Source organism: Rhagoletis zephyria, unplaced genomic scaffold, assembly GCF_001687245.7.
Source record: "Rhagoletis zephyria isolate East Lansing unplaced genomic scaffold, Rhagoletis_zephyria_1.1 Rzeph_scaffold_00009, whole genome shotgun sequence".
Lineage (NCBI taxonomy): Eukaryota > Metazoa > Arthropoda > Insecta > Diptera > Tephritidae > Rhagoletis > Rhagoletis zephyria.
In genome coordinates, this window is record NW_016157093.1 from 543713 (window position 1) to 557205 (window position 13493).

The 13493-nt window shown below is 35.9% G+C and overlaps 1 protein-coding gene across 4 annotated transcripts in view; it reads right to left on the reverse strand.

Moving 5' to 3' along the window:
• Positions 1–11658, reverse strand: part of LOC108358246 (serine-rich adhesin for platelets) — a 59299-nt gene extending 47641 nt beyond the window's left edge. For 2 of the 4 annotated variants that reach the window (XM_017609484.1, XM_017609470.1), the window contains exons 1-2: positions 11297–11658; positions 3541–4660 (exon numbers count right to left, since the gene is read on the reverse strand). In XM_017609484.1, coding sequence (XP_017464973.1) covers positions 3541–4612 — 1072 coding nt within the window. In that variant the 5' untranslated portion in view covers positions 4613–4660; positions 11297–11658. Of the gene's footprint in view, positions 1–3540; positions 4661–10434; positions 11255–11296 lie in introns of those variants that run through there. The other 2 variants (XM_017609476.1, XM_017609488.1) reach the window with 2 other exon arrangements.
• Positions 11659–13493: the final 1835 nt, after the last annotated feature.

Genomic DNA, 13493 nt, shown 5'->3' on the forward strand with positions numbered 1-13493 from the left:
TAAAGTCAATTGACATTATTACCTTTTTAAAAACGAAATAAAATCCATTGACATTATTTCTCTTTCAAACATTAAATTTGTTTAGCTTCGCGGCGGCCCGCGCGACCGGCGCGCACACTACGTCACGCTACGCTTATATTCAATAAAATACCCTCTATCTGCACACTTTTCACAAAGATGAGATTCTGATATAAAAATCCACCTAAGCTTTAACTGTCATCAGTGATATTAATGTTACCTTATATAACGACAGGTAATAAGTCCCAGATGGTTTCTAAAATCACAAATTAGTTTTTGTGCAAATTGCAGATAGAGGGTATTAATGAATTCAAGACCTCGATATTTCACGTTCTTATATTTGTAAGTTATTAGATGCCAACTTGGCTCAAACCGTGCCATTTGTCCCTATTTTACTTCAAATGGCACTTAATTTTTCAATTTGGAACAAAGTGCCAAAATAGCACTTTTGTAAAAACAATTACATTTCAATACATTTTTGTGAAATCCTTTGCGGTGCACTTCTTTTTCTCAACTAAAATTTTCTAATTTATAAAGGCTATTCAACTGGTTTATCTTATTTTATCATTGTACTTTTGTTTGGAAAATGTAGCTTTATTTTATTGCTAAATGTGAATAATTAAAAGGAATGACACCTTTTTTGGCACTTTTAATTTTCTATTTGGCACATTTTGGCACTTTTTTATCCTCAATATGGCACCTCATAACTAAGAATAGTTGCCAGCCCTGATTGGAAGATTTCTGCTGTGTGTTTTGGGGCAACAACTTGTCTGCAGTAAAAAAGCGTATAATTTGTGTTTCAAAAGTGTGTGAAAACCAATCAATTCACTTATATGATCTCGGTTCCGATATTAAATAATCAATAATTGTTTATACCCGCATTTTGGCACATTGGCTCGTTGAATGTGCCATCTAATAAATAGTGTCGTCATTCTCCTTAGCTGCTTTTAAATGATGTCGTCACAAATTGCTGGCGGAGACATTGTTTCCTTATAGAAAAGTTGGTTTCTTTTCCACCTTAGACATTCCGAATTCGTTCAAAATATGCTAATTTAAAACACAGAATTCTTTCAGTGTTCCTCCGGGGTTTTTGGACATGGACTGTTTCTTCAATTTAATAGTGTTCGCTTTATTTTTGCGGAAACGAAACATGTTTTGCAAGTTATGGATCATCCGTACACTCTTTTTTCAAATATTTCTCGTATTCCAGCTGTGCGCAGGCGTTAAGTTTTTCGCATCGTGTTTTTACATATTCGTAATTTAAATTTTTTTAATAAAATCAAATGGAGGTAATTCATGATTGCGTGTGGATTAATATCACAACACTGAGGATTTGGCAATAACCTTTTTCATCTATTAAAAAACAACACTTACGGGGCAATGTTTATTGTAAGAACAACCTTTTTTTCTATGAATCGACATACTTTAAGCATTGTTGACGCTATTTCCATTTGAATGAGAAAATAGCGTCAATGACTTTATTTCCAAACTTTTGTTGACTTTATTTCGCTTTTGAAAAGGTAATAATGTCAATTGACTTTATTTCGCACCAGGGTGCAAATGCAATTCCAACTGCAAATCCAAGACCATTTCCACAACATCCTGAAGAGCCCTCCTTATATGTCTTTATCTTTTTAAGAAGTCTTGTAATTTAGCTTGGGGTGTCTGTGACACCCCGCGAGTAACGATGCACTACAACAAATGCGCGAGTAACGGTGGTTGAAGTACGGACAATTAAAAACAAAATATATACATACATATGTATGTACATACATATGTATACACTGTTGTTCACAAAATAATAAGAGTGCGATATTTTGACCAGTTTTGTCTATTTTGCTGTTGTTCCTTTAATGTTTACTAATTTTTTATAAAAGTATAGCTCATTATCTGCCAAAAACGGTATAAATCGCATTGCAAATTTTGTGCCAAACTGAAAATATACAACAATTTTTCACCGAAATTTCAGAATTAAAAAAATACACTTGTAGCACCGTGTAATAACGTAAAAATAATTTTGGCATTAGCGGAACTTCAAATACACCCCAAAAATCTTTAGTTATGGTCAAAAATCTGGATGTTGGTCAGAACACCGGTCATAAATTGGACAGTTTTCAGCGGACACTCATAATGACATACCATTTTTTTGTAGCAACGTATGCAATTTTATAGCCCATTAAATTTTAGTGCAATTGCATTTTTTTTTTTTTGTTCACGGTGTCACCGATTTTCCTCCATACAAAGTATGCTCGACAATTTTTTTATTTGGAATAAAATGCTTAACACCCTCAAAAAGTTCAATAGTCAACGTGGTTTTTTAGCAACTTAACTATAACTATTTAAGATAATTCAATAGCTACAAAAAGCCAAGGAACTTCGACTAAAAAAATTGTTGTTACTGTATTTTGGAGTGAATTTGCGTTATCCCTTGATGTATCAAACTCAATTAGCATCAGTTAAATACATATATACATGTGTATTTATGTATATTATGCATTCAATATATATATATATACTTTTTTTTAACATTTTCTTCATATCAGCGTGGTGCTTTGCGAAAGTCTATTGATGATCTACTTCATGAATGAAACGAACGAAGAAAAAATGAGACAAAAAGCAACCATTCTGCGGTGTCGGCTGACGCTTGAGGTGACAACAACGTAGGCACCACCGCCAACAATACATTAAATGCGACACTATGTAGACAATAACCAATTCGCTTTTCAACTTCCCAAAACGAGGAGGTAGTGCAATTTGTGTGTTTGCGTTTTATTTGTTTTTTTCTTCTTATTTTTTACCAAGCAGTTTCTCGCCATGCTATCAATTGTTTAGCGAATTAGCATAGGAATTTATTGTCTCAGCAAATTTTTTCCTTTTTTACAATTTACGCAACTGAATAAAAGTGACAAAGAAGAAGTCTTAGGGGGTGAATATTTAAATAAGGAATCCAAAAAGTTATATCCTGTTCCGGTATGCTACATAATTAATATATTTTATAGTGTACATATGTATATGAAAGAAATGTACATATAAATAGTGGAAAGAGTGAAGGATGGAACACTCTTAATTTGGTATTCCCGAATTTTTGTGACATGAGCGAGCACACATTAAAAAACGTATACAAATAAGACTAAAATTATACCCCTTTTCAAGATTAATGGATTTGTAAGGATATTCAATTAAAGTACCCTTGATATCAGAATATTAGAATTGCTATGTATGTACATACATATATATATGTGCACACGCATCTACATTGAAATCGTTGCTACGCAACTGCAATAGATCATTGCATAATTCAAATTAATTACATTTAGGCACTGATCTTTTTCATTTTCCAAATATGAACACCACAAAAGATTTTTTATGACCATAACACGTTTGAGGAAATTATAAACAAATAAATGTCGACAACTTTCTTTGTTCATGCATCACTCTCATCTTGAATAAAATAAATGTCGCTTTTACTCAATGGGATATTAATCAATTATTATTATTTTTTTTTGTGTAAAAGTCACTTACCTTGTCCCCATGGGTTGGCTGGCTCCAGATAGCCTGTGACCAGCTCATTGTCACTTTTTGGAAATGATACACGGCGAGGCAACACATTGTTCGGATCAGAACTTTTGCGTATTGAAAACGGTGAAACCGTAGCACTGTATGTACCACTTTTTATAACAGCACCTGTGCAGCTGGTTAATGCCGTTGCTGTGGCATCGATGCTTATACTACCGCTTGACCCTAAGACAGAATCTTTAGACCACATTGTCGTCTGCTTTGTGTCATGATAGCTTTTCATTTTCTGCTGCTGTTGATTGCGACGCAACTGTGACTGCACGGCGAATGAGGGATCGCTTGAAGTGTGCGCAAGAGGTGTTGCGCTGCATTGTGCGGTCGCCACAGATGTTGACATTGGCAAAGTGGGCGATGTCGGCGATGTGGGTGGTGTCGGCGGTATTGGCGGTTTAGTGGTTGTTGCTGATGATACTAATAGTGAATCGGTTGCTTTTGTGGCCGTTGTTGTTGCCCCTATACCGAATGTATCTTTGACAAAACGAGGCATTCTCGTACAATCCCCCACTAAGTCTACACTTTCAACATCCGTTGCAGCGTTGTCATTACTTTTTGGTGCTGAGACGTTAATAGAAGTATTATCGCCTTTTTGTTGTTGGCTTGTTGTAGCAGCTAGGATTGCTGTGGCTGTTACTGCAACGCATTCTCCTTGGATGTCGGCAGTCGCACCCGCATTTGTAAACACCCACTCCCCAACACCCTCAGCAGCTACTATGTCTATCGGTTTTCTATCATCACTAACTCCAAGCATGGATTCACCACTGGCTGAAGCAGAATAATGATATCCATCACTATTTTGTGTATCCGCTGCATAAGTCTGAGCACTACTGGCATTTCCGGATAGTTCTATTTGCTGCTCCGTATCCGTTCGAAAATCCTGTTGAGTACCAACTTGTGAGCCGCTTAACGCTGTGGTGCTTATTGGAGCGGCCACAGTAGTCACTGTAGAGGTTTGTATTGTTGATTCTTCGCTAAAGATTGGATTTTGTTTTTCGCTTTCATTGTTTGTAAAATAACTCATATTCTCCCTGCACGCGTTTGATTTAATTTGGCCTTTTCTGTACGGATTCTTGAGATTGAGATAAAAACGTTTAAATCATTCGTTAGAGAATTGTAACAAGCAAAATTTTAGCACAAAAATTCATACACTCATGGACAAAAGAATAGGTTACGACATTTTGAGTAGTTCATTTAATTTCATTTTTATTTCGCTATTTATTGAGAAAATATTAGTATAATAAGACCTGCGTTCTTATTATTAGGTCAAATTAAAAAAATAAAATACCAGTTCTTAAAGCTAAGATTTATAATAAAGTACAGACAATTAAAAACAAAGCAGTGGGTATACAAATATAAACATATATCGGCTAGAAGATAGGTATTTAGATAGCGAAACTCATAATTATGTAACACATCTAATGGAAGCTAATGAAACTTGCAAGAGACCAGTTGAGCCCGATTTTTTTATTTTTGTTTGTTTGTATTCAATTTTTTTGCGCAAAGTGGAGAAAATCAATTCTCCTTTTCCAGTTAATAAATGTTACATAATGAAACAATTGTAGAGTTTTTCCAAAACGAAAAAAATTAAAAATAAAAATTTGGAAATGTTATAAAAAAAACATTTCACCAAAATTATAATTTTTTTATACAGTTTTATAGACCATTCAATTGTAGTATAAAAAGGTGCAACTTCCAATTATTATAAATTATTAAAACTCAACACGACCTGTTGCCATTTGCAAATTGCACTTTATTGTACTAAAATTTAGTCGTCTATAAAACTGCTTACTCAACATTTTTCTAAAAACTCAATTTTTTTTATTTTTTCTTTGTGAATTTTTAATTTTATTTTATTTATGGCCTTATAACAATTATATTCAACAATTTTATTGAACTTGAGGCCGTTTTTAATGAAAACTATTATTATGGTTTCCACAATAGTTTTCATTAAAAACGGCCTCAATCTCAATAAAATTCTTGTGAATTTTTTTTCGTTGTGGGGAACCCCTAAATTGTTTTCAACTAGTTTTTATTATGTAACATTTATTAACTGAAACAGGAGAATCGATTTTCTTCAAAATTGATACTTTTTCTGCACTTTAGATAAAAAATTTAATACAAACAAACAAAATTTAAAAATCGGGCTCAACCGGTCTCTTGCAAATTTTATAAGCTTTTATATAAAAAAAAAAATTATCACAATTAAGGCTGCAGTAAATTGTGAACACTCAATTCCAGTTTAGAACCACTGTGCATTGGAATATAGTTCCATGTGCGATAGTCGTTCAGAGATTAGATAATTATAACTTAATACTATCAAGTCTTTATTCGAGCTGATTTAAGGAAAATGAGCTTGCCACGTAGATAGCTAGGCTCCTTAATGTATGTACATATTAAATCGACGGATAAAAGTTACAGAAACCCTTGAATATGAAGTGAACTTTATAGATAAGGGTTACTTGGGAAAACGGCCGTGTGTTTATTTTCTCAATCATATGTTTTTTGGAACTTCGATAACGTCCCGGTTAATTTTGAACAGTTGTTAACATTTACAATGACTATCGATAGTACTATCGATAGTAGCACTTGACACTATCGATAGTATCACTGCAAACTATCAACGAGTAATGACAGTTTTTTTCCTGAAAAGTCTCGAACGGAAGTGGGTTAAACTGACCGGAAGTCCATTTCCTAAAATTAGACATACATACATAAATGTGTTTACTACAGATTCGGAGCACCCAGAAAAAAATTTATGACAAAAGTTATATATTTTTGTCCACAGAAATTGAATTTGTTGTAAAAATATGCATGTCTTAAAAAAAAATGGACTTCCCGTCATATTATCCCACATCCGGGCGAAACCGAAAGTCGGTAATACGACCATAAGATTGAGCATGCCCGACTTTGTCATTCCAAAATGAAAACATTTTGATCCATTTTAGATGATGCCTTGAAGCAACAAGTTTTTTACCACGCTATGAAATTTGTGTACAATATTAAAAAGGGCAACCTGCCGGATTATCTTAGCGATAATCTCCGATATATAAATGAGACGCATACATATTTGTTGAGAGAGAATAACAGCTTCAGACTCCCGAAGTATAGAACAGAAGTGGACAAAAAAAATATTTTCTATAAAGGCTTAAAGTGCTTCAATGAATTACCAGAGGCTATAAAAAATTGTGATACTATCACTCTTTTCAAGCGGCTGCTATTTGACTATTGTAGAACGCAGCCTACAAGATAGTGATGTATCAACAATAGCGTGGATTGGAAACTAGGCCTTTCCAACCACCAAGATATCGAGACTAGGCGGATCGGAAACTCGGCCTTTCCGACTACCTAGACCCTTAGATAATAAACAATAAACGAGCGGATTGGAAACTAGGCCTTTCCAACCGTCAACCGTCACGAAAGCGCGACTGGGTGGATCGGAAACTCGGCCTTTCTGACCACCCAGGAGATATCAATAAATGGAGTAACCCAAAAAGAATAGCGCGGATTGGAAACTCGGCCTTTCCAACCGTCTACATAACTTCCAGGAAATTGCATGCGTTTATATTGACATAAAATAATTGCAGTGATAAAGAAATAATGTTATTTAAAAATTTCTGTAGAGCATTTTGTATTTTGTATTTAATATTTAATATTTACATTTTAAATCTAAAATCTAGTTATAAGAATGTTAAATCTTTGTTGCAATATAAGTCTAACAGACTGTAAAAAATAAATAAATAAATAAAATAAAATAAAAATAAGTCCAGGAAGAGTCAAAGTTCGAAGGTCATTTAGACATTCCGACAAAAAAGTTTCAAAGAAATTTACGTATGTTTATCCTCAGGATCGCAATTTGTAATAAAAGCATGTACATATGTATGTCTAATTAAAAAATGCACTTCAGGTCGGCTTAATAGACTTAAAACAATCCCGGTCGAAACCGGAAATCGGTAATACCACTAAAATATAACGTATCCCGATTTGGGTAGTCATATTTTTGTATTTTTCAATAACAAAGATTTCCCTGTATATTAAGATTTAATCGACTATAAAATTACAAAATAAAAATTTTCTGATTAAAAGTATTGCAATTTTGATCACAACACACACACACACATAACAGCTTACATCGGGAGGTTGGCTTTAGTTTAATGCACCAATAGAGCAGTACGATTGCGTATGACGCACTAGATATTGGTACACAAACGTGAAATAAATAAGTTGCAGTACCACTAAACATCTACTATTCCCAATCAAGCCTTTTTAATGAAACCTCCGGAATTAAGCTGTTTAAGCTCTACCCAGAATTGTATCGGACGACGGTCACACTATTTTTTTTTTTTTTTTTGTGTGCCGGTGTAATTTTTACTATATTATAACAAATCAAAGTGATCACAAGTGCGTTATTAAAAAAATTGGTCGTCGTACTACAATCGGGCAACGAGAACCGGTATTACACCATTATAAAAATGGTAACACATCATAGAGCGATTTATACATGAAACGCCAGTAGAAAATAAGGGCAGAAGTGCCCCAATCAAAATTTTTAGTGACTCCGACGAGCGTTATATTGTTCGAAAAGTGATGATGAATCCCAAATTATCGGCTCCAAAGTTGGCTGTAGATGTTCAGCAGGAGTTCGAAAAACATGCAGTGCAGAAACTATCCGTCGCTTGCTTCGCGAACATGACTTTAATGGCCGAGTGTCTCGCGCCATGATCATTTTGCCGCCCGGGGCAAAAAACTGCAAGCTATTTTTCAAACAACACAGTTGTAAAGATCAAGCGTTGTTATATACAACAGTAAAACTTTAATAAATCTTGCCCTTTTGCTTAGTTTATATCTCATTCTGGCTTAATAAAATAATTTTAAATTCATTTGACTATTAATTCCAGCTTTTAAAATATGGGCGGCAAAATGCCTCCCACGCGATCACTCGGGCTTCACGAAAGGGCTCGTAGGAAGCCGTTTATAAGCAAAAAAAACCAAGCATGGCGATTAAAGTTTGCTAAGGAGCATGTTTGTAAGGCCTCGGATTTTTGGAATACGGCAATTTTTTCTGACGAGTTTAAATTCAACATTTTTGGCTCCGACGACATGTCTTACGTTTGAGGGAACAATACAGAGCTTAGTAAAGAGAACCTTAGAGCTACAGTAAAGCATGGCGGGTGTAATGCAATGGTTTGGGGCTGTATGTCCGCAAACGGTGTAGGTAACTTAGTGTTTATTGAAAGGACAATGGAAAAGACTATGGGCTGGTTTCTCCAACTCAACTTAACTTAGTTTAGCCACTTTTCGGACTTAAGTCAAAAGTTAGCCTACGATTTACACAGCTTTTTCGTGACTAAGTCAAGAAATTTGGCTTAACTAAGTTAAGTTGTGTTGGAGAAACCAGCCCTATGAATCTTGATATCATTATAAATAATTTGCTTTAAAGTGCCGGAAAGCGGACAGTTCCGATTTTACCAAGATAATGATCCGAAACATAAGGCAGCAATCGTACAATCCTGGCTCATATGGAACTGTCCCCCATTGAACATACCTCCGGCACAGTCTCCGGATATGAAAGTGATTGAAAATTTGTGGACTCTATTAGACGCTGGTCAATTCAATGCCACCGAGGATCCAGGCACGGCTTAAGGCAAAAGGCTACCACACAAAATACTAATTTTGACTCCTTTAGGAATAATTTAAACTGTATCAAATAAGTTGTGATCTGAAATATAGCAATATTTTTAGTTTTCAATATTTTTGTTAAATAATATAAATTTTGTGAAATAAGTGAAGTCCCATATTTATGTTAAGTTCATTACTTTATAATGTGGTGTTTTAATTTTGTCAATATTCCCATTAGATGTCCGATTCCTTTAAATCTTAATTTGTCAAAATGTCCTGGCGCAAGGTTGGTACGGAATCACTTCTTAAGATTCTTCAAAAAAGTATGCCCAAACCAAGTTTGTGGCACTTACTTTCTAGGACAAAGTCCGGGTGGGTGGTTGTGTGCCTTCTAATGAGATGATTTCGTTCATTAAAAAATACACTGGTTTCTGTTGGAATATACATACATATCTGTGTTCGTATGGAATAGCACTTATGTCGAAAGGCTGACTTTAGTATAATGCGGCATTCACTGCATACGATTTCGAATGACCCACTGGCGCCGAGCCGTTTAAGAACTTTTAGCAAATAATCGGGCAAGAAATAGTTCCGATACTAGCAAACCAATATTCTTATTAAGTCTCATCAAAAAATTCATTGTAGTTTAAAAGATAAAGGGAATGCCGCATTATACTAAAGCCAGCTCTAGACTTAAGCTACTATTTCATACGAACACAGATATGTACATGTCTGATTAAACTGGTACAGGGTTTTGTGGAGGGGTCGAGGGAGCGTTACGACACAAAGTTTGAACTCTGCTCTTTCTAGTGGGAGATATTTCAGTAGCCAATTTCTTAATTTTCCTGCTACAATGTAGTTTGGGATAATTACCTTGGATGTGTGTGTTTATATGTTTTTGGCTTATATTTTAAAATTAATATTGGCAAATAAATCTTAGTCCAGTTAAATGGCAATACAGTCCTTTCTTGAAATTCGTAGTTGCTTTTATTTAATGTTTTCTTTTTATTAATAGTTTATTTAGCGTTACACTTTTTTGTATGTTTTAGCCCTTTCTCTCCCTACTTTTCGTTTATATATCATGCAGGCGCATTTAATTTTAAGAGTTCAATGATTTGGATAAATCGTTTTTATTACTTTCTGGCGACTGTATGCACTTTCTGCTTTTGTTAATTTTTATACACTTGCTCAGATTATCGTACAACTATAATTTTTTTCTTTCGTCACCTTCCGCTGTTCCTCTTTTACTAAGTTGATTTTTATCACATGTCACTGCCCAAAAAAATTGTATCGCTCTATTTGGGTTCTAGTAAAACTTCATGTTTATAAAATAATTGTCACGCCAAACGTTCTCCTTAGATTGGAAAAATCATCAGGGCACCGAATGGCCTGGTCTAAATAATTGCAAATAATTATAACGTTCTTTGTTGTCACCGTCGTTGTTACACAATGCCAATACCACACTAATTTTATGTTAATATTTTCTTTCAAAAGATTACTCCGGTGCCGAATTTTTTCTTGTTTAACATTTCCTGATTTTTCGCATTTTCCGTTCAGATTTTCCGATTTCTAATAATTTTGCAATGTTGTAAAAATGTAAATTTGGAGAAGGCGCGTGCGAAAATGCTAATCAGAACAACCCAACCACAATGATAGCGAAGATGCGAAAGGCAGAAAATCGAAACGAAAAGCAAAATGCAAAACATTTACCACACATCTACTCAGGGGTGCAACCAATTGTAAAATGGGATGTGTAAATCAGAAAGAAGTCTATTGCAATTCAACCTAATTTTATTTTAATAAATTTAGTTCTTTTATGTGAATTAAAAACTTGTATAGCTCCAATAATGAAATAGGAGGCAAAATCCAGAAAAGTTGCCTTATGAGGCGGCGTAGTTTTTATAAAAAATTGATTTACTTTTCGACCATGATGTCAGAAATGTAGATGTGAAAAAAATTTACACCAAATGTGAACACTTCGCGCTTTTAAACATAAAAACTTACACGTATCACTATTGTAACTAAATAAAACTATAACTATTATAAGGTGACGTACTGGAATAAAATTATATTAACTTAGGCATATTACTTTTTGCTGATAAAGGTCGAGTCGTTTGTAGCTGATTTTACACCTTCGAAGAGATTTCGCTCCTTAAATTGCCATACGGTTCACAGCATGAACCGAAAGAGATATGCGAACACTTTTTAGCTTTACATATTAATATACTTGAACCCGAATAACTGCTTTTACATAAAACTCAATTCTATAGCACAAAAGCCTTTATAATTTTTCTTTTCCGCAGGATTTTTCCAGGATTTTATTGCGTTCTAATTGAACTCAAACGCAATCGCACACGTAAAAGACGAAAAAGATACTGATAAAATATAAGAGGTGGAGGAACAGAAAAAGGACACAAATTTAGAATGAGGGCAAAGAGGAATTCATATTGACAGCCTGCGCTCAGTGTTGCAATAATAAGTATAATTTATTGCTTATTTGGTACAATACCTAACCCATAGTCTTCACGTGCTTGTAAATCTCGATCGTGTAATACTTTTTTCTCGCAGCGAGATAGAGTTTGGTAGACTGGGCATTTGGCAGCATTTTTCATAAAAATACAAGATGCGCAATCGAGCTGAGAGGAACTGGCCGTGACGTCAAAATATACCAGAATGAGAGAGCAAAGACGAACTCGACAAGAAATAGAAGAAGCATCGAACAAAAGGCAGTATTGCCAAATTTTGAATTTGAAAAAGCACCAAATTTTTTTTGGTGTATTTTATGGACTTCATATGTAANAACGGTCGATTTCTTCTGGCATGATTGAAGGTGCTGCACATATTTCGTTGTCGCTTATGATTGTCACTGTGCCATGATTTTGTTTAAATTTTTGTAAAATTGCTTAGCACACTTACGATTGCTATAAATTTTGCTTCCATTTTTTTAAGATTTTCTAATTTGAGGTATCCAAACTAAAAACAAAAGCACCAAAAACGCACCAAGCACAAAACTCAAAAATTTTCGCATTTTGAATACCCACTAAATTTGGTGCGAAAAGCATGAAGTTGGCAACAGTGAATGTAAACAAAAGTATATAATGACGTCAGAGATTGGATGGATGCTGTCAAATCGACGAAGAGAGGGTTAGCGGTCCGCGAATGGCGCGACCTTTATTTTCTGGATCGTGGAACATAACAGTATATTTTTTTTTGGGGGGAACAACAACTACTACCATTCCTAAAAGAAAAGTCCAATGCCAAAGAAAGACCATGCAGTTGTATACACCATGATAAAAACTTAGTACGGTAAAACCGTTCTCTCAATTTGTCGACCATTAATATTTTTTTGAAGTTTGCCAACATTTTTAAATCATATAAAAGTGAGAGCAAAAAAAGGAATTGTTGTTGTTGTAGCGGCTACTAAGCCCCGTTCGGGGCGGTTCATCCATCAACATTGTCCTCAATTTCAGCTAGGGGGAGGCCCAGGAAGTGTGCGACTTCCACAGGGGCTGTCCATAGTGACAGGGGCGTTAGCTGAGTGGGGTTCTCAGGGCATGTGAAGAGGTGCCGGGAGTCATGCGGCGGCTCTCCACATGCCGGGCATTGGTTGGGCACATCCTCGTTGATTCTACTCAAGTAGGAATTGAACCTGCTGCAATAGCCAGAGCGAAGTTGGGCTATTGCAGTGCGGGTCTCCCGAGGCAGACAAAGTTCTGTCCCGTCCACGTCCGGTGGTTGTGTGCCTAGAACGGCATTCACAGGGCGAGAGTCTACATAACTTGAGACTGATTCCCTGTGAATGCCGTTCAGGGCCTGTCGGTAGGTTGACGGGTCCAGAGGTTGTATGATAAACCTTTGGACTTCGCCTGTCAGTTCGTAAAGATGCCTCTTGACGTGCCGTGGCGAGGGCTCTTCCGCGAGCAGCTGTCCGCTGGGATGGCCACGTCTGTAGCTCCCAGCAAGGAACTGCTTGTAGAGCATTATGTTGTGCTCCTTTACTGGGAGCGTCTGGGCCTCGTCATGTAGGTGGTGTTGGGGCGTCATCAGGAGGCATCCTGTCGCAGTTCGTAATGCCGTATTTTGGCCGGTCTGTATCTTCATCCACTGCGTCGTGCTAGTCCCCGGCGACCAAACGAGTGCTGCATAGTTTAGAACCGGCCGGCCATTTGCCTTGTATGTTGCCAACAACGTTTCTTTATATTTGCCCCAAGTGCTACCGGCCAGCGACTTGAGGACATTGTTGCGGCTCTGTACTTTGTTGACAATTGCGGTTGTATGCGCCGAGA